General features: G+C 41.2%; 1 protein-coding gene across 2 annotated transcripts in view; it reads right to left on the bottom strand.

Moving 5' to 3' along the window:
- Positions 1-267: 267 nt before the first annotated feature.
- HSPBAP1 (HSPB1 associated protein 1) overlaps positions 268-27782 on the bottom strand; it is a gene marked incomplete at its 5' end in the record, with an annotated part of 36397 nt that continues 8882 nt past the window's right edge. The window contains 7 exons of one of the 2 annotated variants that reach the window (XM_082055354.1): positions 268-1803; positions 2013-2123; positions 5018-5101; positions 11916-12087; positions 15278-15414; positions 19557-19741; positions 25526-25711. In XM_082055354.1, the coding sequence (XP_081911480.1) occupies positions 1249-1803; positions 2013-2123; positions 5018-5101; positions 11916-12087; positions 15278-15414; positions 19557-19741; positions 25526-25711 (1430 nt within the window). In that variant the 3' untranslated portion in view covers positions 268-1248. The remainder of the gene's footprint in view (positions 1804-2012; positions 2124-5017; positions 5102-11915; positions 12088-15277; positions 15415-19556; positions 19742-25525; positions 25712-27782) is intronic. The other variant, XM_082055355.1, reaches the window with a different exon arrangement.

The following is a 27782-nucleotide window of genomic DNA, read 5'->3' on the forward strand; positions in this document are numbered from 1 at the left end:
ATCATGTTTTTTAAACTCAGATAAAGGAATTATCAGCTAGAGAGCAGGTGGTGCAGGGTTACATATGTGGAAACAAGTTAATGATAGAAACTGGTTTGTAGGTGCTAGTAGACATGAGCAAAGGTAAGTTTTGAAAGCAAAGGTTTCACCAGGAGTTGTCCCAGAAGAGCCCCCCTGAAGCTTTGGTAAATGCCATTCTAGGTTGCCACCGCAGACAGAAAGCAGAGGTGGTGACAGCATCCCAGGAGATCTCAGCAGCTTTCTTTCGTTGTTTTTTTTTTTTTCTTTTTCAAGCCTCTATGCAAAGCTTCAGTGTTAACCCATGTTCTTGCCTACATTTCAAGTTCCATAACCTTTTAATCAAAGGACCACTCAGCCTTCAAAAACAAATCCAAGGTCTGCTATACTTCGAAGAAACAATGGTCTTGTATAGCAACTACTTACAACCAAAAGGGGAAAAAAAATCATTACATATTGATTGTTATGGTGAAGAGTACGACAGAGATAGAAAGTCATAACTGCTTTGTTTTGTTCCTTGGAGGCCAGGAACTGTGCACATCTGGCTTTAAATAAATCATAACAATAACTTCCCAATGGCATTTTGTCTCCCAGCTTCAAGTGTTCTGAACCAGCTGAAGGCCACTTCCTTGCCAAGCATTTTTGTCTTGCTCCACCCTAGAGCTTTGTGACAAAACTGGAGTTATTTTGTAGAAGAGAGGGAGTAGGTGCATTAATGAGTGCATTGCTTCTTGGCTGAGGTTAGGTTTATTTGAACTTACTATTTCTGATGTGATCAACTGATCACTTGTTGACCAGTTTACTTTAAACATGGTCAAGGGCTGCAGTCTTCAGTCAGTCTTCTGCCACCTCCCACTTAGTCCCCCTCTGCTCTGTAACCATGTCCCAGCACTCCCACTTGAGTCTGTTGTCAAACCATACTTGTTTCACAGCTGAGAGCTGCTGAGCACTTTAAAGATCCCATCCACACAAGGTGGGATCGTAACTGTGTATGCTCTGTTTTAGTTATAACACTGAGAAACTGATTAAACACACCTTTCTATTCCCAGCTATCATTAACCAGTTATTCTTCTTTCAGGTTAACTTCAGTCTATCACTTAACCATTAACTGTGTCTATCTGTACCTAAAAATTAGTTGAAATGAAACATTCAATTATTACCAAGCTTAAACACCTAGAACAAAGCTGCCATTTGGTTTCTTTATTTCAGAAATTATAAAGCACTCCAGCATTAAACTCTTCTCTCCAACAGCAGCCGAGCCACCAAATTGATGACATGTGGATTAACCAAACAGTCTAGCAAGTCATTGGTAGAAAGGGCTGTTTGTGAGGCATTTGGACTGCCATCTGAATCCCTTTGGTGTGTGGGTGTTTCACAGTCATTACTTTTTACTAATTCCTTTCTGATGCAGTGTAATTTTCCAAAATGTCCTCCTTCATTTTCATAGAGAAGATCTGTACCGTCACTTTCAACTGCAACTGCACCCGTCGAGCTTGTTTCTCGAGACTGTGGTAAAACTTGAATAAGATGAGGTCCAAAAGGTATTTTCTGCAGCTTTTCTGCTTTAAGTGTTGAAAAGTCAAATTCATGGGTCAGTAATCTGCCGCCCTCTGGTTCACGGCTAACTTCTCTTCTCTTCCTCTTGCATGAGGCGCTTGTCCTTTGCTCTGCACCAGCACTGCTGGAACATGCTGGCTCTGCCACGCTTGCCTTTTGACACTTGAAATATGCAGACACTGCCTGATTCAGGTACTGAAGATTGATTTCATGGGATGTTGCCTCAACCTAAGAAAATGCCCAGGATACACTCAGTTAAAGGGAGAGATGTTTCAATTCAGCATTGTGTGATTATCTTCCATGAATTACTTTTGGTACATGAAGGGAAGGAATTTTAAATTCTTTTTCTCAGGCAGCAGTAGGACTCGGTGGGAGCTAAGCAAAATGTCAGTAATTCTCTGTTATCACTGCTATAATGGGAGCAAGAGAGGGCTTACCTCGGTGGGATTTAGCCAGAGATCTCCATCACTGGGATTTTCTGCTGATTTTATGGCACACACCAGCATCCGAGTTATTGCTTCTTCTACACGGGCTTCATGATCTGCATCCTGTCTCAAGGGAACAGAAAGTGTTTGGAGACAGGTGAGCACTTGGGTCCCTGCAGAAAGCTGGAAGATCTTGGGAACAGCTAAATGGCTGACCTTAGTTTGAAAGCCATGCTGATATGTGCCATGTCAGTGAAAGGCTTCAGTCTTGATGCCCCTACTCATGCCCCTACCTGGGTAACAGCACAGGGTTTGGTGCCTGGTGCTACTCATCTGAACCAGGAAAAAATAGGTTCTAGTCAGTTTATAATCTTTTCCCTTATTAGTGTTCTGGTAATTGAATCTGGTGCTTGAAATTAAAATGCAACGTTAGCATTTATTTTATGTATGCATTTATATAAGTCTTTTGGACTAGAAGGACCATGGAAGTAATAGCAAATTTTATATATCTACATCTCATGTCTAATTTAAGTACTTAAATCACACAGGATGTTACAACAAGACAGCAACTATTATATCTGCGGGCTACAGAGGCACAAAAGTGAGTCTTAAGGAAATCCAGGAAATATTTCATCATGTAACATGAGCTGACATACCACTGCAGTTTTAAACATCAGCAAAAGGAAAAACATGTTTCCTCTGAAAGCTCCCTTGCAAAACTAAAAACTAAGTTAATAACTGGTTCTTTCTTTCAGGCCTTTGCCTCTTCCATCATCCCCTTGGGCAGCTCAATACTGGCTGGTTTGGGATGGCAGACCAAAAATGTATGTGATCTTTTTTTAGCTTTCTTGTATGTGGAAGGAGGCAATAAGACTCTCTAAACAAGATGGGTGGCTTAGTTATTTCAATGACAAGTGCCTAGGAGTGGATACATAAATTTGTTCCCATTGAGGTGCTTAGACATGCAACTTTTGGAGGAAAGATAAACCTAGTCAACTCATAGCCCTGAACTGCCTAATTGTGGTTTCAGGGACCATGTCAAGCAAACCACACATCTTGCTAATATGAGTGAAGGCAGTAACTCAACCTGGAACCCTCAGCGGAATTTGGGACAGAAGCGGGGGAACTGCTCTTAGTGTTTTGTGGCTTCAGATACTTGGCTTATTAACGGCCTTGTATAACAAGCCCCCAAATCACAGAGTTCGGTCTCTACGTGTGGAAATTATTTAAGGTGTTGCACTCTTGGTATTCAGTCTGGTCTGCTGAATAACAGGGTTGTACTGATTGCATGAGAGCATGTTAGGAAGCAAGGAATACTTTGACTAGCTCACATCCAGCTGAAGACAAATTAAACTTCTACTCTAAAGCCCTGCCAATATAATTAATGGTTTCACTAGGACTATAGATGTTGGCATGATTCACATCTGTCAATATGAAAGCAGCTGGTAACAGCTGCAAGCAAGAACTGCTTGACTGGGTAATGGAAATGTTCTCAGTATTGTCCTTCAGCATCCATGTCAGAATTTGTTTTTATAGTTGGATTGCCCAACACCTAACAGTGCTGCCATTGTCAGCTGCGGGGATAGCTTCTGCTAGGAACTTTCACCTGCGTTGCAATAGCCACACATGTTTATGGCAGCTTTTGATATCTAAGGAGGTGGGTATCTGTGTCACTCATTAGCAAGATCATGCAAACATTCCTCTGTTCATGATGCCACACAACTACCTGCTTTTGGTGTCACCAAACAGAACCTTGGTGACTTCTGCAAGACCTTTATGACCAGAAAGGCCATGGAGTTTAGCTCTGCTGTTTTTCTATGTTGTTTGGGTTTTTTTTGTTTTGTGCAGCTCGTAAGAACAGCTGGAAATGCTGTTGCTAACACACCACCCAGCCAGCCAGGAGTTACCAGCCTGGCACAGCTGATGCAGCCCTGACCTGCTCCTCCAGAGAGGGACAATTTGGGAGGCACAGCTTAGGGTGCGAGTCTGTGCGGTGACATCAGGGTCTGGGTGAGCACAGGGCACACAGCCAGTTCCTCTGAATTACCTCAAAGGCTGCTCCAATTTAAGGCAGGCTTAAATGGTTGCTCTACAGTATTGTTGGTGCTTTCTCTGGCACCAGACACAGCATGACTGTACTTAGGGCTACGTAAGAGCTTGGGTGGGTTGTGGCCTGCTGTCTTCTCTAAATACATAGTCTCATCTGGAAAATTTCTCCATGAGGGAAGGAAACATCCAAGTGAGTTCCTCTGTTCTGCAAATGGTTGGCTTGATGTTGGTATGAGAAATGTATTGACTGGTCTTTGAGCAGCAACTGAATGTGTGTGTTCATCTCCCTGCAGATTTCCAGTCTAATAAAGTTTGAGTTATTGCTTTTTTTTTTTTAGAAAAAAAAAAAACTAAGTATTTTAGTGAGGCAGCTTTCATAGGCCATTTCAAAGGGTTTTTTTTTTTTTATATTAAGCTAGGATTAATGATAAAATTTGAGTCAGAAAACCTTCTGGAGCACTGAGATGATATCCCTGGAACCATCCCATACATACTGGTTAACATGAGCAAGAAAAATCAAAGCCTGGGGAAAAGAAAATTAAATACTTGAGAAAAATTCAACTCCAGGCAAATAAAAACTATCACAGAGAAATGAAAATTCAAAAATCCTCTGCCACCTCCTTCCTAACACATGACTCTGATTTAAAGTCTAAGTTACCCTTGCATGTTAGCACATGCTTGAGACAGGGCTGTTTTGTCTTCCCCTATTCAGCGCAAATCTAATTAGCCCATAAGAAGTTGGACATTTAATAGTTTAGCTTGTGTTTAACTGTTTGCCTGATGGAGGTAAACTCGCATGTGATTTCTGCTGAATTGGGGCTTCAGATCTGGAACCCTGAGAGGTTCTTCAGGAAAAACTATCCCCAGTCTCTTGAATGCACCCAATAGGGCTGTACCTGGCAGGCAAGGGACAGGAGTGCAGGCAGATATGGGAATGCTACATCACCATGACATAAAAAGGAAAATACCAGTTCAATCCAAGAGTTTATGCTGACAGTGATGGGATCAATGGATTCCACGTAGTGCCACCAGTGCCTTGGAACGAGCAGGACCTGGAATCGGAGACATTGCATGAGGGTACTACTAGAAGCCTGTAGAAGGATAAAGTGTTTTAATCGAGGTGATGTGGGATGCAGAGGCAGAATGAGGCAAGGGATAGGGGTAGGAGGTGATCTTTATTTCCTTCTTCTAAAGAGCCTTTTCTCAAGGTTTAAATGCCCACTCTCTCCTCCCATTGTATCAATGCTATCATGTAAGAAGTCGACACGATCCAGAACTACCTCTCATCCAAACTCCTGCAAATCAGGACTGTAACCTTATAAACTGCTCTAGGAAAGCAAGGTCTGGCTGTACAAAGGGAGCACGGCTGGTGGAGCAGCAGACCTGGGCTTTAGAGAGAGGCTCAGCCAAGCAAGAATTCTTTTGTAGACTCTCCAACTGAGCAGACCCCCGAGTTCCTTTAGAAGGACTGCCAGCTGGCTTCCCCAAAGAGCAGGTATCCTAATGCTCATCTAGGTGATTAACAATATGTAGCCTTAATTCTGGTAAATAATGACCAGTATTAAACTTGTCACTTTCAGTAGACAGGCTTTTAAAATAAGGTGCCCCAGAAATCACGACAATCTAGTTTAGATCAAAGCTTTACAACTGTATCAGGATGATAGCTGTGACATAAAATTGATTCTAACCCATGGCTTTTATGGTACAAAGACATTAATGTTGTTTTGATGATATAGGACAAGCTTTACAGATTACTGAACATTAGATTAACATAGAGCTATCAAGAAAAGCATAAAAGATGGTTTTTGACAAGGAATAAAAATGGTCAGAGACAGATAAAAATATATACTTCAGAATAGGGAGAGTGAAGCAATGATCTGTATCTCAATTGCAGACAAGTCTTTTTCTTGGTAGACACAAATTACTTAAAAGAATGTTCTGCTACTGAGAGAGCCCTGTGCTTCATCACATCAAAACACAGCTAATGAGAAAATGTCTGTGCAGGACACAATGACAGTGGCCCTAGTCCTGCAAACACTTAGAGAACAGTTGGAGCAGAGGCATTTTTGGGCCAGAGGACAAAATGTTCTCCACAGGTTTCAATTTAAGTCAAACAGACAAAGCATTGGCTCTCTAAAGGTCAAAAACATTTGGAAATTATACTTCAATTCAGTAGAGCATACAAACCAGAGAAGAAAGTCAGCCTGTGGAGGGCTGTTATTTAAAAAAATATCACAAATTAGTTATTCCCGACATCTAAAAGTGTACAAAACCCTATACAGTCTGAAGCCAAAACGTGTTTTCTACACCAAACAATTTTCAGATTGGTGCTTTTACCACAGAAACCTACACTTTAAATGAAAAGTGCAGTTGTATTAGTTGTTAGCAAGTGTTCACCCACATTTCATTGACTGCAGATTCATACAAAAAAAAAAAAAAACAAGCACCCATCTGCCTTATAGGGGATCTTACACTTAAAGAATGTGGGTGCCCTCCAAATGAGAGGGTGTAATGATGAAGCCTGGAAAACTTCATTATACAACAGAGGAAGGCAGAGCTGCTAGCGTAAGTAGCCGTTTCCAACAATGAGGTCGAGTGAGCTTGTAACAGGTTGGAGAAGTGGATGAAGGCACCAGGGAATTGGGGAATGGTGCAAAGGGACTATGTAGCAAGGGGGAAAAAAGTTGAGAGGGAAATTTAGTGTAAAAAGTTTCAGTAAGGCTGCCTAGAAAAACAAGATGGAAATGATGAATGGAATGTGCTGGCCCAATACAACTTGCATGCAAAGCAGAGAATTGCTTTGGAAAGAAGAGGTAAAACTAGGAGGAAAATACAATACCCCCACATAGTCCAGTCTTTTCAAAGCAAAGATGAAGAACTTGCTATTTGGAGAGAGTCATCTGATTTTACTTGCCAGCAGGTTAAGGGTAATAACTGCCAAGTTGTGCACTTCTGCAGCTGGCGCTGTTTGCTGATGCAATTTATTGAGTAGCTACAGAGCTATAACCAAAAGAGGCAACCAGGTACCATAAAGATATTTGCTCTCCCTCTTTTATTTTTGGGCAAGCTTATGCTTGTTAAAATAAGGATTTTTAGCAGCAAGAAAACTGAGATTATCAAAAAGCAAAAGGACTAAAACTGTAAGGAAGATGAAATGGGAAAAAAAAAGTAACTAAAACAAAAAAATACAGCTGGCAACAGAGCAGCAGAACTAACAAAAGACCAAAAAAAATCCAGCAAAGAGAGGAGTAGGATTATCCTACCTTTGCAAAGTAGCATTGTTCTTGGTTTGCAAACCAGAAGCAAAAGAAGCACCACAACAAAACCAAAACAAAACCCCACTGCTACAACCCCCAGCTATCAATTCCACAATAAAGTAAGGCAGACTTCCATATGTTTGTGAATATGGGACACAGATTTAGCTATATTTGAAACTACATTTTAATAGGAAATGCTATAGTAAACCACAGTGAAATAACACATGCACACAAAAGCGCAGCAAATGTTTTACAGGGCAAATGTAAAGTGCAAAAGCAAGGCAGAACTATTCCAATGTAAGAGACAATCTTTTGTTAGCCTGCTTCCTAGAGAATATATCTAGTTTTGTGGGCTGGGAAGATACTGATCTAAACAGCAAACAATCAGATAATTTTAATATTTAGGCTAGTGGTAGGCAAATTTAGCAGATGAAATCAAAGTAGGACAGAAATCTCAGAAAAGATATAATGAAATTCTGGTCTGTAATGGGAGGAAAGAAATAAAGCGAACAGTTGGGTGAGCAAGCGGAACAATGCTGAAGACTTGTACAGCACAGAGAACAGAAAAGGTTTAAATTCTCAATGGACATGATTAACTTGATACAGTGCAAAGGCAGGGCAAAGGTGCAATTGCCTCAGAAAGAGAGCACACCCTGAAGTGAAATATTATAGCAAAAAATTCCTGCTCATTAGAAGAAGGTATTTGGGTAAATCTGTTAGAAAAGGAAGCAGCAAAGAACACCAGTGGGATGAGAAGAAAAAGATGGGAGGCAATGGGAGAGTCCAAGCAAATCCTGGAGCTGTTTGCGACCCTGGCAATGAAAAATAAAATAGTTTGAATTATGGCATTTCCTGACTTAATACAACACTTTGGTTTTGGTGGGCTGTTGTTTTGTTTTGTTATTCAGACTGTCTGTTCTGCTGTTCCCCACTTTAAGCCCATGTGAAGTTCCTACCCTTTTTCTTTAAAGGGTGGCACATAGGGAAATCCCTCCCTGACTTACTGAAGGTTTCTGTTTGGTCAGGGTTGGCTTAGAAGGCAGAGGTTTCTTTGTGCTACTGAGTGTATTTAATGCTGCAGCAGGAGCACAGAAAGAGAAAACCTTGCAGCTATATGCAGGAACTTAGTGGTAAGTGTAGTTGTGGACGCAGACTGAAATTAAGATGTGTTTCTTTAGACTTTCAGAAAGCAGGCAAACAAAGGCAGGGGAGGAGAGCTGCTTTCTGAGCAGCGGACCACGGCGAGTGGCAGCAAGCAGTAACATTGATCTATTTCTAAAATCATTTTTTCCCATGCTGTGACAAAGTTTTCAAGGCTGGAAGGGAGCATCCTTCTTGGACTCAATGTGCCTCTAAGACTAGCTCAGTTAGGCCTTGCCTTGCACATGTGGTGTCTAGAGCTGCCCTGCAGCTCCTCAGGCTCCAGGCTGCACACAGGGCAGGGGGCAGGAGAGCAGCAGCAGTGCAGCCCAGTGCTGCCTGCACGGCAAAGGTGCCGCTACGCCTCCTGCCCGGCTGGTGAGGATGGCACTGTCCATGGGAGCCTGGAGGGCAGCTGTGTGGAGCCTCACACACCCACCTTCGGACAAGCTGAGATGAGGCTTCTAGGCTTTTTACCACTGTCAAGTTATATGGATATGAATTAAGAGGAAGATGGATTAAGAGCAATTACATTAGTGAGCAGGAAGGAAGCAAGTAGCTGGTGAGAAGTGGGGCGGAGGAAAGAATAATCAATGATTCTATATTTGCATAGCATCTCAGTGTTTTGTAGCCTTTACAGCTAGTATTCATCCCTCCTATTTTTAATCATCAAAAAAGTTAAGCATCTATGTGCACAGGCTCCTTTTATAGCCTGTGCTGAAGGACAAGACAGGATGAATGTTCCTGCAGGACTGTGATTGTACGGCAGGGAGGATGAATCACCTTGTAGAAGTGCCAGGTTCTTCCCACTGATGGCAGACAGGACATCTGTCCTGGAGGGGGTTTAAGTTGCAGGTGGCAGATCTCACCCTAACTCTCTTAACACTTGTGCCAGAGTGTGGGGTGGAAGATACTAGAACAGATATGTGTTGCCTCATTTGCAGTCTTTTAATCAGTATTTTGTATATTTCTGAAAGCAATCAAGGTGTTACTACAGATATTGCAAAATTTTTTAACAAATAAAATACTGGTGCTTTGGGTGAGAACTTCAGTGAATACAAATGCACCAGCAGTCAACCTCCTGCTCCATACTTGCCACTTGCCTTGCAACCATCATGTAAGTGACCAGGTTTAAATATTTATAAGGAGGGTGACAACTTCAGCTTGTAACTTCACGGATATAGTCATGTACAGCTGCAAAACCTTGAACTACTCAGCTGCCAGTTTAAAGAAGTTAGCTATCTAAACGTTACTACAACTTATATCAAGAACAGGTCACTAATGTATAACACGAAGTTGCATTAAGATCTCTGTGGAAATGCAGCTGACAGCCACTGGTTGAGTACAGGATGAAACCTTATAAAGCCTAAGGTCTCAGCCAACTACCAAAATTTGTAACAGAGATTCACCTCTGAACAACTCAGTGAAAGAGCACAAAGGATGCAATCAAAGTACACATCGTGCATCGGCACAATGTTATATGAAGGAATTCTGCTTTAAAGTCTTAAAGGGGTGTAGAAAAAGGGCTTGTAGCAAACAATGACCAGAAGGTGGCATTAGACACATGAAGTTTTTGATATTCAAAGCTGCACTCACCCTACATGCAGTTGCTCTCCTGAATACCGAAAAACACCTTTGTCTTTATTTTCAAACCTTTATTGTTACAATATCTAATCTAAAATGTTCTGCACATCCTCTGGGAGAGAGTGGAGGTGCTATATATTATCACAAATCAAACTGGCTGCAAATTCTGCATTAGTTGTATTAATTCTACATGAAAACCAATGCTAAGCATGTATCAAGATTATTGTTATTTAGCGATCCTCTCCCTTGTTAACAAAGGTGTTCTTCTAGGTAATTCCTTTCCTCTCCATTAAATGCCAGCAGTCCCCAGCCACCTGCCCCAGAAGCTTCTGGATGAGAACCTGGAAAGCACCATCTGAAAGGTGCTGATAACATGGATGAAGGCAACAGCTCACTGCCCTATCATTGCCTCTGCATTACTTTCCCCCAGAAATCCACACAGTATCTCCTTTATGGCAACACAAACAAATTGTATGACTGAGGTGACTCAAGATTTTTATTTCTAGCAAGATTAATTTGTAATTGCTTTAAGCCTAATTAAAATCCAGATCATATTTAGGGTTCACTACCATATTTGATCATTCCAAAGGAGAGTATAAATTGAAATAGTGTTGGGGATCGTGGATGATGCAGTGCTGAATGGATGTGGCGTTTTTATCAATAGCAAAAATTTGTTGAGTGCTGCAACCTTACAAAGTGTAAAACTAATCATTTGCTTTAGGAGTATGACTGGGAGCCAATGCAGTGCAAACAATGAAGGTTGATCACAGATTTGCAATTGCACGAGCAGGAGAATATACTCTTTCCAGTTGATAGATTTCATCTTCTTGTTGGAAACTCCTACCCTGCTCCAGTCTGCCACCTCACTAATTCACAGGAGTGCCCCTCACTCTGTCTCCTCAAAATTACCTGGATTAGCAAAAATCTGTATTTTAAATTGTTGAAGGCAGCTGGATTTGCCAGCTAGGGCCTAGCAAGGGAACACCTGTGGGAGTCACTGAGCTGGCAGCTCAAAAAAGGTGTCAGCATCTGGTAGGAGAATGGTGAAAAGGCTCTAGAAGAGGCAACTCCGCTGTCTTAAGCAGTCGGAGCAATGAACGCTGCAAAATTCCTTTGGAAAGACCTGACAGTTTGAGATGCACAGGAGTGCTTTACAAGGACATACACTGCTGAATAAATGAAAAAGGGTAATTCAGACTCCAAATACAGACCATGTTGTTAAAACAAAGAAGGACACTATTTATGGCAGGAGACTAGGAATTAAGAGTCCTGAGTGCTACTGCCATCCTGCTGCTGACTGCCTGTGTGACAAGGCAGGCACTTATAATTGAACTTTCTCAGTAAAACAGGGCTAACAATATCCTCACATCCTTGTAAAGCACCATGAAACTTCTGGATGGTGTGCACTCTACATGCAAGTATCATCATTATAATACTCTATTGCTACTAAAGCAACAAGTTGGGCCAATGTTCCCTGGTGAAGGTTATTCACTATCAATATCTGAGTTCCTTTGCTGGCTCTATATGCTCATTAATCAAACACATTTTATGGAACATACTGGCTTCAGAGTAGACAGGTTGGAGTACCGTTCAAGAAAGTTTTAAAGCAGACAAATTGGAGGTGATTGCGAGAACTGTGATGGAATTGGGCAGCTGATTGAACTAACTCTCCAAATGTTTGAGGTTTTTGTACAAAAAAGGCTGGTAACGTAACCGTGAGCAGAGAAAGTTCCTGTGCTGAGAGAACTATATTGAGCCTGAGTGCAGAGCATAAGAGGAGGGAAGTATCACAGTCAGTTTGTTAAGATTTCCTAGCTCTTAATTAGCCAGTTAAATAATTTACTAGAACATTTAAACTAATGTAAAGCTCCTATGTGAAGGATACCTGTCCTGGACTGAGTGTAACCACGTGGGCCGTTGCGTTCCTGAACTCAGGAAAGCGTTTCAGATCAGGGTTGGCAACATTGACTTTGCTGAATATGCTGGATTCCTCATAAGGGATCCTGGTAGGATAAAGGAAGCTGGTGTCACCAGGTGGGAAGAGGTGCCATCTCTTCCTGAAAATAGATAGAAGATAAAAATGTATTCAGTGTGTGACAGTTACAGCAAAGAACTAAAGGCAGTAGCAAGGTTTTCAATAAAACATAAATCTGCCTTGCTGTGTGAATCTCCTACGCAGTGAGAACACAGGCAGTGCTCACAGGCTGTCTCCTAAAAGTGTTTTTAAAATATTCCATTTTTTAATTTTTTTTAAACTGAAAAGATTTACAGCTTCTCACCAATTATTTTTTAAAAGGCAGATAAAATTAAAAAAAATAAAAAAAAACCCAACCAAACAAACAAACCTCTCCCATCTGGTTCCTCCTTCCTCCCTTTTACAGAGCAGCATGCAACATCTACAGATGCTGAGCTCTAAAAAATGCTCTATAACCAGGGGTAACAGTTTTGTTAGAGAAAATGTACTTTCATTCGCCGAATGAATAGCTGCTGCACTCATGTTTGTTTTAAAATGAGGGTATTGTGTGTTTAGAATAGAAAGAGCAAAGGGGTATGGATGTGATCTTCTGCTTCCTATCATCACCTATAGCAATTACTTAGCTGTTAAGTCACAAAACCCTCATTCCTAGTAAAACTCACATTGATGCTTCCATGCCACAGACAGGGCATAAATAAAAAGTAGAGATGTCCATAGAGATAAACATCCTGAAACAGATGTATTTTTGGGTGTTATTGTGCCACATGAGGAAAATGTGGTTTGTGTGGGCCACTGTTTTAGGAACTCACTGGCATGACTAAATGCCCAGATGGAGCAAGACAGGGACACTCTGCTCATGAGGGCACTTGTGTTCAGGTTGCTCTTCATGCACCCAAAGAGATGGGTTAACACACTGTGGTGCAGGGCCAAGCAGAGCTGAGAGACAGACCTTGTCCTCAGGAAATAATGTCTCTATTTCACTTACACAGACCAGATCAAAGAGAGAAAAAACGAATATGCCAGAACTGGTGGTGCCAGTTTTATGGGTACTATAAATGAAATATGTTAGCAGGTACATATGTTATTTAGGAATAGGAGTTTTATGTGGCAGTACTTTAGGTGATGGAAATACAGAAAGGAATATAGAAGGGGAGAATTTATTACATTTAAGAGGTGCCAGACAATCAGTACAACACTGACCAATACATTAAGCAATGTAAAAGTAGAGGCAGTACTTCACCGCACAGCTGGACAGTTTGTGCAGCTCTCTTCTTGTTTCAGACTCTAGCAAGCTCTTTTCTTTTTGCCCCTTGCTTGGTACTCACTTATTGCTTTTTGCCTACTGCTTCTGGTTGTCAGTTCCGAGTCACAGATCTGAAAATGGGAGAAAAGCAGCCAAATGGCACAAAAACAGAAGAGAAAGGAATAGCAGGATATCCAGACCTGCAGAGATCGGCACAGATGGAAGTGCCACAGGCTGCTGACATTTCTTGGTAATTCCCAAAGGTGGGTGCAAGCACAAAAAATAGTTCTCCTGAAACCCAAGCCCTGTTGCAACTTTATTTTGCCCTCCAAGCTAAACTCTCTGAAGGGGCAGAGAATAACCAGGTTAAGAGGCTCATGGGTTAATCCTGTAGGCTCATGACAAAGCAGTATCGCACAGCAAAAAATTAAGAAGCCCGAGGGATGCAAGGAGGAAATTCAAGATAGGGACAACTCTTTAGCCCTTTGTTGCTGACTTTCCAGCAAAGGCAAATCTATTTAAATTTAGCATAAGCTTATATTCTGTTACAAAGCCTGTCTCATTTGTGAGTCTCCAAAGGGAATCCTCCTGCTCTGAAGAAGCTGAGGATTCACAAGCTTGTGCAAGTTTGCAATCTAGTTATAGACTTTGCTATGAAGAGGAAAACATTTCTGTCTTTTCAGGCCATGCAAAGGCCTTAGGCTTCTTCTTTCCCGAGAGGAACAAGGATTTTGTTTTACCAGAGGGGGAAGAATTGTCTTGGGAAGGCAGGTAAAATTGCTATGTGATGCTGAAACTCTGGCTCCAGTTCAACACCTGAAGGTAGAGAGCAAAGAGGCAGAGCAGGTATGAGGTCTGCTGGACTACTGTATTTATGTAGTCCAACCAGTACTTAGGTAGATCCTTAGAAGAAATTTAGGCATGCAAGTCTCACGTTTTTCAATGAGATTTCTGGCTCCTAAATAGGCTTAAGTGTCTGGAGTTCAACGCATAACGCTTACCGATGCGATATGAAGTCTACAGGATAGGCTGCAGCAATGTGCGGTGCTGAGAGGGGCTTTCAGAGTGTCCCTGCTGCATGTTCAACCAAGGATCTCAAAGCTGTTTATAAACATGAATGAAAACCTGCCTGAGAGCTAAACAGAATTATCCTTTCACAGATAAGATGATGAAAAATTCATTTGCTTTAGGCCTTAAAGCCAGTCAACCTGTGGCACTTCCCAGTATAGAAGCCAGCATGCCTCGCTTCCAAACCTGCACCTTAATCACGAGACCACCATGACTTTACTGGTCCATAAAATGTCAGAGTAATTAATCACATTAAAATCCCCCTGTCAAATTACCCCTTCCAGTCTATACTATCAAGCCTAAAAAATGCATGCAACTTGTTTTGTTACTCTAGCATTACTCTAGCAATAATAGTAACAAAACTGCCCCTGAGGCCTACATACAAGGAAAGGAGAAAAAAAAGAGTGAGGGGAAAAAAAAGACAGCATGCAAACAGGCAGAAAGATACAGCAACAGAGCCACATGCTCCAAAATCAGTCTGGAGCCTCAAGTGTTCCTTCTAACTTTGCTCACAGCTGGCTGCTCCCATTCTGATGTTCCCCTTTTAATTTAATTCTTGCAGACTATTAGAGGCTCTTGCACAGAGATTCTAAAAGTCTGAAGTAGTTTGTTTCTATTTCGTTTCCAGGCTTTTTATTTTTAACTCTATCTCCTGATTCAAAATTCCTGAATTCATGACTACGAGGAAGATTAAAATGCTTATTATCGGACCACATAACAAACAGATCGGAAAAGATCTTCCTCAAACAGAAGAAAATAAAATTGTGTTACGTTCATGACGTAGTTCCAACCCCCTGAAGTTCTGCATTTCCTACAGAATAGTTCTGATGTTCTTCCATCATTGAAAGCTTAGAAAACTAAAATAATCAGGACTTAGTTTAGGACTCTTGAATATTAATTCTAACTTTATGGCACAGTATAACGTTCCCCTGTAGTTGTTGTATGTATATGCACTTGTTACCTTCCTTGTACTTGCAACACCAAGTTGCAGCCGTAGGAGTCCAAATGGCAGGGGGTGTTTGCTCCTTCAGAACCGATCCATAGCGTGCTCTCTTTTCCACCTCTTCCAGGAAAACCAAAGTCAGACCACCGTATATCCTGCAGCAATGAAAAAGTTATTTATGCAAGCTGTTCAACTGGTTCACATCCCAGCCTCAGCTCTCCGAGTCTCTTGTCTTCTCCCTCCACTGCTCGGTTGCTCTTTACCCACTGCAGCTGTTACCCTTGGTGGGGTAACTCCGTGCACGGCCTCTGCCTCTTCTCCAAAATTCTCCTCTCTAGTAGCACTTCTTCTGTTTTCTTCTTTTTCTGTCTAACTACAGAGCCTCCCAGATTTCCATCTCTAGTTCTCATCCCAGTATTTGATACGACTCAAGTGACCCGTTTGCTCTACAGAAGGACTGCTCAACCACTCGTGGCCACACGCGGCTTCTTTTCCTTCTTTTCAAACACTCTTTTTTTTTCTCCCCTTTCTCCAGTCTTAACCACTCACCCAAGCACAGGATTGCTTTTGGAAAAATTCTGATATATGGCATTAAAAAAAAAAGAATGAAAGGAAGGAAAAATGCCTATTCCCTTTTCAAACCAATCTAATAATCCACACTGCATGTTTGCTCGCTCTTTGCTCCTGTCTCAGGTTTCTCCGTGTACTCTGGAATTACAGACTTTATCTCATTTGTATGACTTTATTCCTGCGGTATGCTGGGTTTTCTAAGTTCCTTATTGTTTAATGGACACATTTTTCTCCTGCCTTTGCAAGTGTGGAGACAGTGAACTTAAAACAACCCAATTACATGGCAAGAAGGGGCAGAACAGGCATGCATCTGTTATGAACGTGATCCTGGAGCCTTCCAGTCCACCGACTCTCCCACCAGCAATCCCTTGGGGATGACAGCTGGGGGATGACAGCTGGAACAAGGGTCAATGAGGTATTTTTCAGGCAGTTCAAGGGTTTTGTAGGATGGCTCTGTACAGCTTGGATAAAGCTTTTCCTGTCTTTCTGTAGCTGACCCTTCTACCTGCAGAATCTGATCGCTTGTTTATTGGAAAGCACTTGGAGTAAACCCGCTAGAGACACTGGTGCCTTCTGGCTGCAGCCCCAGACTGAGCCTTAGGAAACAGAGATTCAATTCCCAGCTTCCTGATGGTTTCAGGCAAATCATTTAATCTCTGAGTTTTATTTTTCCCATCTTGAAAAGGAAGATAATGGTATTTGTTCTGTTCCAGTAAAGTACTTTGGGGTCCTTCACATCATCTAACTTTAGGAACCTAATTTGAGCTTGGCTCCTGCTCTTGTCACAGCACTCTCAATCACCCCTTGGAAAATCCTGTGTCTTTTTGCTGTTTATAAAGAGAAAATAGGAGTTAAGCCTCCTAATTTAAGTATGTAAGCTAGCTCCTTGCAGACAGATGGATGACTGTCCTTTTTTAAGATCTATGGATAGAGAAAACTACAGCTAGACATTATTATAAGCATGACTCTGTATCAGGAAACCCTTAAAATGAGCGATAGCCTTCCAAAAATTAGGTGTTGCTAAAGATTTTGAATTTCAGAGTTATTGATTTTAAAGATACCATTTGAAAAAAATGCAGAAGTGTAATATAAACATTTGTCAAAGGCAGCAAAAAATCAGAAAGAAAAAGTTGCTCCTACAGATTTCAGCAGCCATAAAATTTAAAATCCAATAAAACTATTTCAGTGATAAAGTTAAGTGTAACACCATCTCCACACTTTAATCTCACACCTTAATAGTTTTTGTATTTTGTTACAATTTAAGTGGAAAGAAAGCACACATAATCAATATTAGATTTAACAGAACTTTTTGAAAATGCTGCAGCAGTATTAAGTAGTTGAAGTGATTATGGGTAAAACAGTTTTTAACCAATGAACTGAAAAGGAACTGGTAGGATTACCGAAACCTTGTCACAGTGGGTTCCTTTTCTACAATAAAAAGCCACAGCAAGAAGAAATGCACTAAAAGGTGTTCCAACCATAACAGATGGCACATTACTTGTGAATTATATTTATTTCATTTGCTGCGTATAATGAAGTTAATCTGTACCCGTATGTCACTTTAAAAGGTCTCATTTCTATTTAAACTTCATGCATATATCTTGCTCCTGATTTATATCTCAAATTCTGTAATGAAGTATCAACTGAACAAAAAATGTAAGATGCTAGATACTGCTCACAGATTAGAATAATGGAATCATTACCTTAGCCCACACAACTGTAAATGATAAACAGTGCAATCTAAATTTCAAACAACTTCTAAATGGCCCTATTAATCACTACAAATAACAATGCAGTTGGCCTTCTTTTCCCCTTCACGTCACCTTACGTAAATCTAAATAAAATCTAAAAAGAAAAAAGGGGTTATCATCAAATTCAAACAGGAATGGAAAATCATTTCTACAAAGAACTCTCTTAGCTGGTAAAAATTTTGCAGCAGCGTTTCAAAAGCCGTATGAGCCTGGAACTGATGGATGCATTTCACTCCCATGCCTGTGAAACTGGCAGATGACATACACCATATTTGCTTGCATAACACCATTGATTTTTTTCCTTCCAAGATTCTGCTCAAAAAAAAAAAAAATCCACAGTATAACCATTACATGTGTCTGTTCTAAAATTGCAGTACAATCTGTTGCTTGTTATAGGTCAGGTGATAAGGCTGTGGTGTGACACCTGCACACAAATGCAATTTCTGGAGCCTCAATTTTGTTCTTGAACGGGGGCAAGGGGAAGGAGGAGGTAGGAAAATGCTTTGTTTCCTTCAAGTGTGTTTTTATTGACCAAAAGAAGCTGCAGGCTATTCAGGTCTTCTGAGCTGCTGTTATCTTGTGCCACAAAACACAGGAAAGTGCTGTCTGTTGAGGCAGAAAGACAGAAGACCAAGGCAGGACCACAGAGAGAGGATGTCACCCAAAGATATGGGGAAGCCTGAAACATCCCTGGAGCTCCCAGCTTAGTTCAAACCACACCGTGAGCCAGTATCAGTTGTGCAGCCGAAATTCTGTGATCCTGGTTGTGTTTCAGTGTGCCAGGGAAGCGAGGGGAGAAAGAAAGGTAAGATGGACTCTGTGCCCAAACCCTACATTCTCCCCCCCAGAACAATGGGAGACAGTGTGAAAAAAGACTGAGCACTGCAAGGTACTGATTTTACTGGTGTAAAAGAATAACATACATATAAGGACTACAGGAAACGCTTTCTGAGGAAATAATTAATTTGAAGGGGCTTGTCAGTTCGTATTCCCTGTCATTCCCGTGATACAGTGTTTGAAGGGAATTACAATTCCATCTTCATATTTGAAAGTCTAGAAATGAATAAGGCTTCATTTACTATTCTTTCTTTACATCCTTGGAAAAAATACACCTTTTATAGAGCTTTGCTTAATTTCGCCCTCTTACAATTTGCAAGAAGTAGCAAGAATATGGATGAACATTGACATAGCAGGTAGACACAAGGAAAGTAACAGAAAATACCCAGCCAGGTGTCCTAATAACTGCATTTGGAAATTACCATAGATTATGTACTTCCGTGGACAGATTACTTCATGTATTTTACCGCCTCCACAGGCAATCGAGGATAATAATCCTGCAGACTCGGAATCCTTCCTCCTTGCAAACAGCCTAAATATATTAAGGGAAGGTAGTGTGCTACTTGAGAAAATGAGTCACGAGGCACAACATGGAGCAGACCCACGTTACAGCCTTGTTGCCACAAGTGAACCCATGCCATCAAATCCCCTTTCCTGAGTGGAGCTGGTAATCCAGGTCCCATTCGGCACAAGGTGGATCTGGGGCAGCGGCAGGGTCTCCAGTTTGCACCATGCCAGGCCTGCCTGTCATCTCCACAGGACATTCCCACCCCATGTCCACACCTCCAGCAGAGGTGCAGGGACGGTGTTTGGCTGCAGAGGTTGCACACATGACTCTGTGCTCCCCCAGCCTGCGCAGGCACAAAATGATGCTGGGCTAACTGGGAAGGGGTGTGCTGCCAATCTGGTAGTTGTTTTTGTCACTTTTGGTGGTTTTTAAGCACATAAGGAGACCTAGAATTTGAGATGGCTGCCACTTGGTACTAGTTCTCTGTTAGCCTGAGAGCCAATAGCTTTTATTTCAGAATTTTAAAATAAATGGCCAAGGAAGCAGAAAGGGGATAGCAGCAAGGGTTTCAGAAGTGACATTAGGTAATTTGCAATGATTAAACTAGAATGAGATAATATTAATGCGTTACCTGGAAAATTTCTGGCTTGTCTTCAAATATCCTGGCAATGTATTTGTAGTCAGCATAAGCCCAATACTTGGAGTACTCGTAACAACTGAGAGGTCCAGAAAGAGAAGGCGGCTGCCCACAACTCCATGCCAAAAACTCTTCAAGTGTAGCCTCCACATAGCTACACCTGGTTTCAAACTGGGGAACTAGAGCGGCAAAAGAAAAGCCAAATATCACAGGAGCACTGAGCACAGAAACAGTAAAAATAATATGTAGTTTCTCAGCTTTGGTTAAATGTAACATGAGATAGGAAATGGGATGAGGTGGCTTGACTCTGGTCAATAAAATGGTTCCTATCACCCAGCTCATTGTTAAAGTCTGAGACTGCTGGATTTTCATTAAGGTTTAAATGAATGGTGTTGAACTTGCTGTGAGGTAAAAGCACACCAACAGCTACTGTTGTCCATGTGCAAGGTGCCAGTAATAATCACAGTAACTCAGTAACGCTCCCAAGCTCCTGAACAAGAGCGCCTGTCCTTTGCATCATCTTCCTTCTTAAGTGTGAGCTGCAAATCTGCACACAAGTATTTGGGTACCCTTTATTTTGTCTTCATGATGGACGTGTTCACCTCTCCCACCTAAGCAATAACCAAACCAGCATGGCAATGCGTAAGAAGCAAATTCTGGAGCCACCATGTGCCAGTGATCCATCTAAAACGCTGTGTCCTTATTTTTCATTTGGGATTGACAAAAGCATATTGCGGTGTTCCTTGGCAGACATAAAAGTATTTAGCAGCTAAGTTTCACCCCTGTCATGCTTTGGTCAGGCTGACTGATCCAGCCTTTCAGCTCAAGGTCATGTCACTTGGAAGGCCTACAAGATAACCCACATCACAGCATACTCTACTTCTGGTTAATCAGAGATCTTCCTTTCCCACAGTTGCTAATTGTGCTAGCTTCAAAGAGACTTATCCAATGTAAAAAAAAAAATATCTGTCACTTTAATATAACTACTACTGGGAAAAAATGACTGCAGCCTGCATGAATGACAATGACAGAGCTGCAATTTAACCTTGTGTAACTTGCACAGAGCTGCTCAGAAATGGGATCCTTCCACTGTTATGCAACAGCAGCAGCTCTTCGTTCTTTACTGCTCTCATTTTGTTATCGCAGCAATTCCCGTCGAGTCTCATACATTTGTTCTTATTCCCTTTGGGCAGAAGGACGGCTTGAACAAACCTTTATCACTATCATTTTGCCAGTTTCCATTTTAGCAGCCTAGGTAGTGTTTTTTCTTCTCCTCGGTATCAAATTCATTAACTAAAAATGTCAGATAAGCCCCACTACTCAGCAATCTGTAATGTGGGTCTGTGCAATGGAAGGGCTTTCTACCTAAGAACTGCACACAAGACATATCAATCACCTGTAATAACCAACCCCCTACATCTGATTCCCTGTGTTGCAGTCCAGTGCCCTTTCCTGATACCCAGTCATTAATGTAAAGCACATCATTTTACTAAAAGATGGTCTGATGGAAAAATTAGATAAGAGATACAAGCACCACTGAAGGTGCCTCAATATCTGTATTATTTTGATGAGAACAAAGAGCACTCAGGACATTGCCTATTTTCCAAGACAACTCAGGAGCAAGTGTTTTAAAGGCAAAAAATATGCTCTTTCTACCTCTACCTCACTCTGAGCTTAATTTTAAAAATTCCAACCATGAAAGACAAGACTATCTTCTAGGATACAATATCCTCAGGGCAGGGTTGTTGGTTTAATTTATAACTTGTTCAGTACCAAGGTGTGGGTGCTTACGGAAAAATAAATAGTAATAAGAAACATCTCTGGGCAATCTAGACAGATTGTTTAGATGGATTTGTAGACTGCAACTAGGGTAAAAATGGTAGCAATGGGCATCTGAGAGCAAAAACATGATTAATCAGTTCGCTAATACTTAATAACTAAAAGCTGGGGGTGTTTCGTAATTGATAAATTATAGATTAAGACACGTAAGTCTAAAGGAAGCTACCAGTGCTGTCTAGTGACATAATATCTGGAGGCATGACAGCCCTCTGCTTTCCAACCTAATGCCACAGATTAAAACCTGAGGGACGGAGAGAGGTAAAATGTGCTTTTGGAGGAAGGAATTCTTCTCCTTAGTTGAGGGCTGGTCCTGACAGATGCCAAGCTCTGTTCTACTCAGAAAGATAGTGTTTGCAACTTATACTAAGGGAAATGTAGAAAAAATAATAGCCTTAGAAAATACCCTAAATCTCGAGTAAGATTGCAAGTGAAATGTCTCCTGCATTTCTTTTAACTTAGAAGAAAACCAAATGTCTGTTCACAGATGCTGGGGAAGTAAAATTGTTTAAATGAATAATCCAAGCAAGGAATAACCATTTAATGCTATCACAAAGCACAGGCACACTTACAAACCAAGAAAACTGACCATCCACATCCAACTCCAATAACCACCTCAATATCAGCTTTATGTGACATTTATTCACCCTACAGTATTTGTACTGTATTTCCAGCCTACCGTTTAGCAACTGAGTCTATAGCCACCTTTGCAGTCCCTCCCTTTATCAAACCTCAGAGGCTTGAATTCTTTTGCCATCCTTAGTGGTAAACCTCTTGGGCAGATGTCCAAGCTGCAGCCCTTTTCTATCCAACTGTGTATCTGACAGCATCAACTCTCTCCAGCATGTCTAAGAGAAATTTCCTCCAGAGATCTTGCGATTCATAACTGATGAGCATGACAACCTCTTGTTCTTTCCAGTCTCTTCACAGTAAACTCATTGTTAATTCATTTTACTACACAACCAAAGAAAATGCTCCAACTAAGAAACGTCTGCATACAGAAGTCAGTTTTGTGTAAGCTTTCTGCTTCATTTGTCATTGCTGGTGTGCTCCAGGTAACCATCAGATAGATGGGCTACAATGCTGCATTTTCTCTGTCAGAAAGTCAGCTTCCATAGCTGCTGCCCGCCTTTTATGCCACCTCAGAAAAATACATATTTTACCGTGCCTGGAACTAGATGGGTAGGGGTTTCCTGATTAATAGTGCCTTCATTGTTCTTGTAATGAACGCTGATAATCTCTCTGGAGATATCTTCTCTCTGTCAATGCTTAATCCTCTGACCGTACTTTTTCACTTCTTATGTACACATACTGTTTAACTTGTGTAATCAGACAGAACACTATCAAACACACAAACTTAGGTAAGTACAAATAATTCACACAAATAATACTACTAGCTCCCACACTTCCCATGTTTCATAGAATCACAGAATATCCTGAGTTGGAAGGGACCCACAAGGATCATTGAGTCCAACTCCTGTCCCTGCATGTGACAACTCCACAGCTCACACCATGTGTCTGAGGGTGTTGTCCAGTCTCTTCTTGAACACTGTCAGGCTTGGGGCCGTGACACCTCCCTGGGGAGCCTATTCCAGTGCTCCAGCACTCTCTGGGTGAAGAACCTTTTCCTAATGTCTAGCCTGAACTGCTGATGCCTCAGAAGTTCCAAATTAGTAAGAAAAGCAAATAAAAAGTCCAAGCAACTCCCACCAGGCTGCCCCACTTGCAGTTCTAACTTTTTTGTATTAAGGAATCTTCAGTTTGGGAATCTCCACCCAGGCAGCAGATGTGGCAGTAAAGAAAGGTGAGAAGTTGTCACAGTACGAGGTCTCAAATAAATTTGGATCTTCTAGATGAACCTTGTGGCTTAATGATTCTCTGAACCTCTGAAGCAGTCATTTCAGAGTGACACCAAAATACACCTATAAGAACAGCTTCTTTCTTGTATATGTTTCCAACTCAGTGGCAGGAGTGGTTCCATTTAGTCTTAAGGCAATTAATCTATTGTAAACATGAGAGGACTATTCAGAGAGATCAATACAATTATTGTTGTATTATCCTGTTGCTTTCTCTAACCACATCACTTCTTCCATTTCATCTGGGAAAATCAGCATGAACAATGATAAGAAAGAGAGTCCCTTGCTGAAAAACAATGTTAAGCATGCGAGAGTGAGATCAACCATCTTCCAAATGACAGTAGCACATGAAATATATCACATTATTTCAGACTCTGAGATGGCTTGGCTAATGGCTTCACTAATATACCCTTACGATGCAAATTTTTTATAGCATCTCAGGTCTCATTCAGTTACAATATAACCCCTGAAGGCTCTACCCATCTTATTGAAGACATTTCTAGCTCACATTAGCATATAATGGAGGTTATTGGTGACAAACTGATTGCTGCCTAGGGATTGATGCCTTTAGGAAAAAGCAAAATACAGACAGATGCAACTTCAAGATACAAATTCCAATTTAAATCCACTCTATATCCCTAGTGACTACAAGTTATTGTAAAGTGATGACTCTTATCTACTTAGTTGGTAGAATCAATCCATCACTTAGCTATGCAACACTCCATCAGTATCACCATGAGCTTTTCCAGTTGGCATCCCATTCGGCTCTCTAAAAGTGCCTACCACCTAATGGAGAGTAGGACCAAAACTACCTTTTTATCTGGTAAGGCTTGTATATTACAACTGAGATATATTAACAAGGCATCATGGAAAATGTCATACATATGCAACATTTTCCCTATTGGCAATGAGATGCCTTTTACATGTAGTGCAAGAACCGGCTGATACCTCACTGAACTATAGAGATGTCGCTGTGAAGATGTGTACCAACATATTAAGTCTACACCTCAGTTATACCATCTGTAGGAAGTGAATAAATAACATCTGTTTTCCCAGCAATGACATAGGAATCATTAATCCATGCTGGTAAAATGCTTTGAAATCCTAAAATGCCAAGTATTTTCACTCTAACACTTCTTTCTGTTTCATCACTTCTCTTGCAAAAATTGCACATGAAATAATATGGTCATGAAGCTGTGAAGAAAGCAAATTTCACACAGTGTTGTTAAGTAAGATAATGTGATGTAATCCTACCACTTCCACAGAACTGTCAGACCCCCATCTGGAGTCTTTGGGCAGACCCTACATTCCAGAAAGAGGTAGTCCAACTGAAGAAAGTTGGAAGAGTACAGAAAGAATAGCTAGGTAGGGCCAAAAAAAGCTATGACTTATACTGAACATTGTTTATGAAGTGTGTTTGTCTGGTCTGGGGCGAAGGGGGCAGAAAAAAACACTGAAGGGAGACAAGATACTTTAGGCAAATGTGAGTAAGTGCACAGCAGAATGTATTTTGGTATGTGGTTGGGAGGACAAAGGATGTACAGTGCACGAATAAAGCAATGCACAACCTCTAAAGTGTGTAGCACATCACCAACTTGCAGAACGTTTCCTGTATCTTCCCTCCCTGGTAGGAAACTCTGTCTGTCCATGGACAGACTATGACTAGTGTTGCGTGGCTACAGACAGAAATGAAGTTGTACTTAAAATCAAGTGCAAAAAATATCTTTCACCCCTGGCATGTTCCTAGATATCTGAGCAAACCTGGAGGCTTAGAGGTGAAATTATTGTTCTGGTATTAAGCGATTTTCTTAATGCTTTGTATTTCTGTAGCATCTTTCATCACAAGACCTTAAAGTATTAAAAACCACCACAGTCTTATAAAACCTCTGGAGGAAGGTGAGAATTATCACCATTTTACGGATTAAAAAAAAAAAAAAAAAAAAAAAAGGTTTGTGAATATGGAAGCTCAGCTGATGTGAACAACTGAATCCTGAATCACGTATAAGACCAGGACCAAACACACACAATACAAAGCAAGGAAAGAAAACTTGAGATACTTGATTCTTATGTTAGTGTTACTCACCAGACTTCCTACTCTAATAAGAAAGAGAAATTAGATTTCTGCTGTTGGCCAAATCCCATGTCCTAATGACAAAGCCTGGGGTGAAAAGCAATACCTTAGAGAGAGAACAGTGATAATGGAGAGACAGAGGATTGCAGAACCTAAAAACAAGAGTTGTGACATGTAACATCTGTCCACTTCAGTCTCACCCAAATCCGCCGTCTTCAGACCCAGCCTAAACTGTATTGTCTTTCCATCCAACACCGCAGAAAGGTATTTCACATTCCAGCGCAGGGCTGGCCAGTCGCCAACCATGTTACAGAAGACTGCAGGTTGCTGTAGAGACATCACAATTTCTTTGGTTTTCTCAGGAGTAAATGGTTTGACATCTTCACCTACGCAAAGGAAAAAAAAACAAAAAACCAAAAAACAACAGCTGTAGAGAGATGATTTATGATACAAAAACTGTTACTCACCATCTCCCACAGCACAGGAAACATTAAGAACTAACACCTTTGTTTATAGTTGATTGTTTTATTACATTTGTAGATTTTTTGAAGTTTAATTTCTACCGCAAACGCTGAAAGAACAGTCTTATGCTAAAGTTTAAAGCAGTGTATTAGCATACAAAATGTAAAAAAAACAATAAAAGTAGACATGTGCTTAGAATTTTCACTTGTAGCTTAGGCAATAAAGCACCGTAGCCAAACTGTTTAGAATTAAGCTAACAATAAAAAACCTTACAAATAACGTCCAGAGTTTAGAGAATATAAATTTTATGAGTAATAGTCTTTCTGCACGGGATTCTTTCCAAGAAGCAATGCATATTCTGAGATAGCAAACCAGGTTCCTACGCATTTGATTTAAATCAAGGAACAGCAGCGTAACCAAAACAGTAGGTACTTTTAAAGTGTTTTAAAATTTCTTTTCATCTCCAGAATTTTAGAAAAAGGAAATTGTGCCAATCCAAGAACTAAACTAACCAAAGATTTCCATTTACTCCTTTGCTGTTTAGAGATTTCTATGCCCCGCTGAAACTGTCAAGCTGAAATGCTAGCAACCTTGAATAAACTCAGCACTTTCAGAACAACTTTTCTTTAGGGACATATTGAGAATGAAAACCTGATTTTTTTTTTTTTAAAGAACATCTCCATAGAGCTGAAGTAGTGTACTACAACTTCAGATCATTAAAAAAAAAAAAAAATCGTTATTTTAACCTCAGTTGAAGTTAACTCATCCAGAATTTGCATCTGTATGATGCCTAAGATTTAACACACCGAATCGATATGTATGCTTCCCTATGACTCCCAGCAGCTCATTTAAAGCAAACAAACCAATTCACTCACTCTATTCAGGGGTCAAATCATTGTCTGCTATGCTCAAGGGGTTAAACAAATACAGGATAAGAAAATTCCCTTTCCTGCTGGGTGCTAATTTTGCCTCTTGCTCCTCCCCGTGTGTGTGTGGTGGGATGGGCCGTGGAGAACACACAGGGCAGCCCTGTGGTGCCAGCTGGAGAAGAACAAGGTCACCGATGAACATTCTTCTGGATTGTTTTAAACATAACAGTTAAAATAAATATACGAACGTTGAAGGGTGAATGGCAGGAATAAGAGGAGCCCTGTGCACGTTGTATGCCACATCTCTGGTAACTTTAGCGAGTCCCCCTTCATTCGACAGGGTTTATACTCCAGCATAGCTGTACTTTTTAGTTTTCCAAATTAAGCTACTGTCTTCACACAAATGCAGTGGGAGGTATCAGGGCTGGGGTTTGCTACAGTCCAGGGGTCTCTTCTCCCACAGACTTCCAGGGAAACTGAATCCCTGTCTCCTTTCACTCATGGAAACTCCATCGTGAAGATTTGAAAGCAAAGACCTCTCATATTTTATCTTCAGGGATTATAACATTTTTAAATGGCTTCCCTTTCTTCAGGCAGATGACAGGAGGGAGTTTGGTTTTTGGTTTATTTTCCATGTTTCCTCTTATACGCAGAGCAACACTTGACAGGAAGGTGTTGCCGTGAGGCAGAGATGTCTGCGACACTCGGCCTTCAGTCTCGCGCTCCAGCAACTCGCACAACCAGGACATAAGGAGGCCTCACGGGGACCGTATGTCTCACCATATGGTGTGGCCTACCCCGGGTGGAGGCTCTGGGGCTTCCTGAGCTGTAGGTTAGTACACCTGGAGGGAGCAGGGCCAGAGCAGGCACAAGGACCATCTGCAGACACAAGGCCACGAGCTGGTGCTGGCACCAGGAGCTGCTGCGGGCATGGGAATAGGTCAAAGCTCAGCGTGTTTGTTCACACTGATGCTGTTCAGAGACTAAGGCAAGACTCAGTCCAGACCTGAACACTCCCAGCTGGTTTATAAAACTCCTTCTGCCTTTAACCAGTGCAATTACAGTATCATACACAGGTGTCTTTCATGATGCAGGAGCTGGCCGGCCTTATGTACCTTTCAGATTT

The sequence above is a fragment of the Streptopelia decaocto genome, assembly GCF_964273445.1.
Source record: "Streptopelia decaocto genome assembly, chromosome: 6".
In the NCBI taxonomy this organism is placed as follows: Eukaryota; Metazoa; Chordata; class Aves; order Columbiformes; family Columbidae; genus Streptopelia; species Streptopelia decaocto.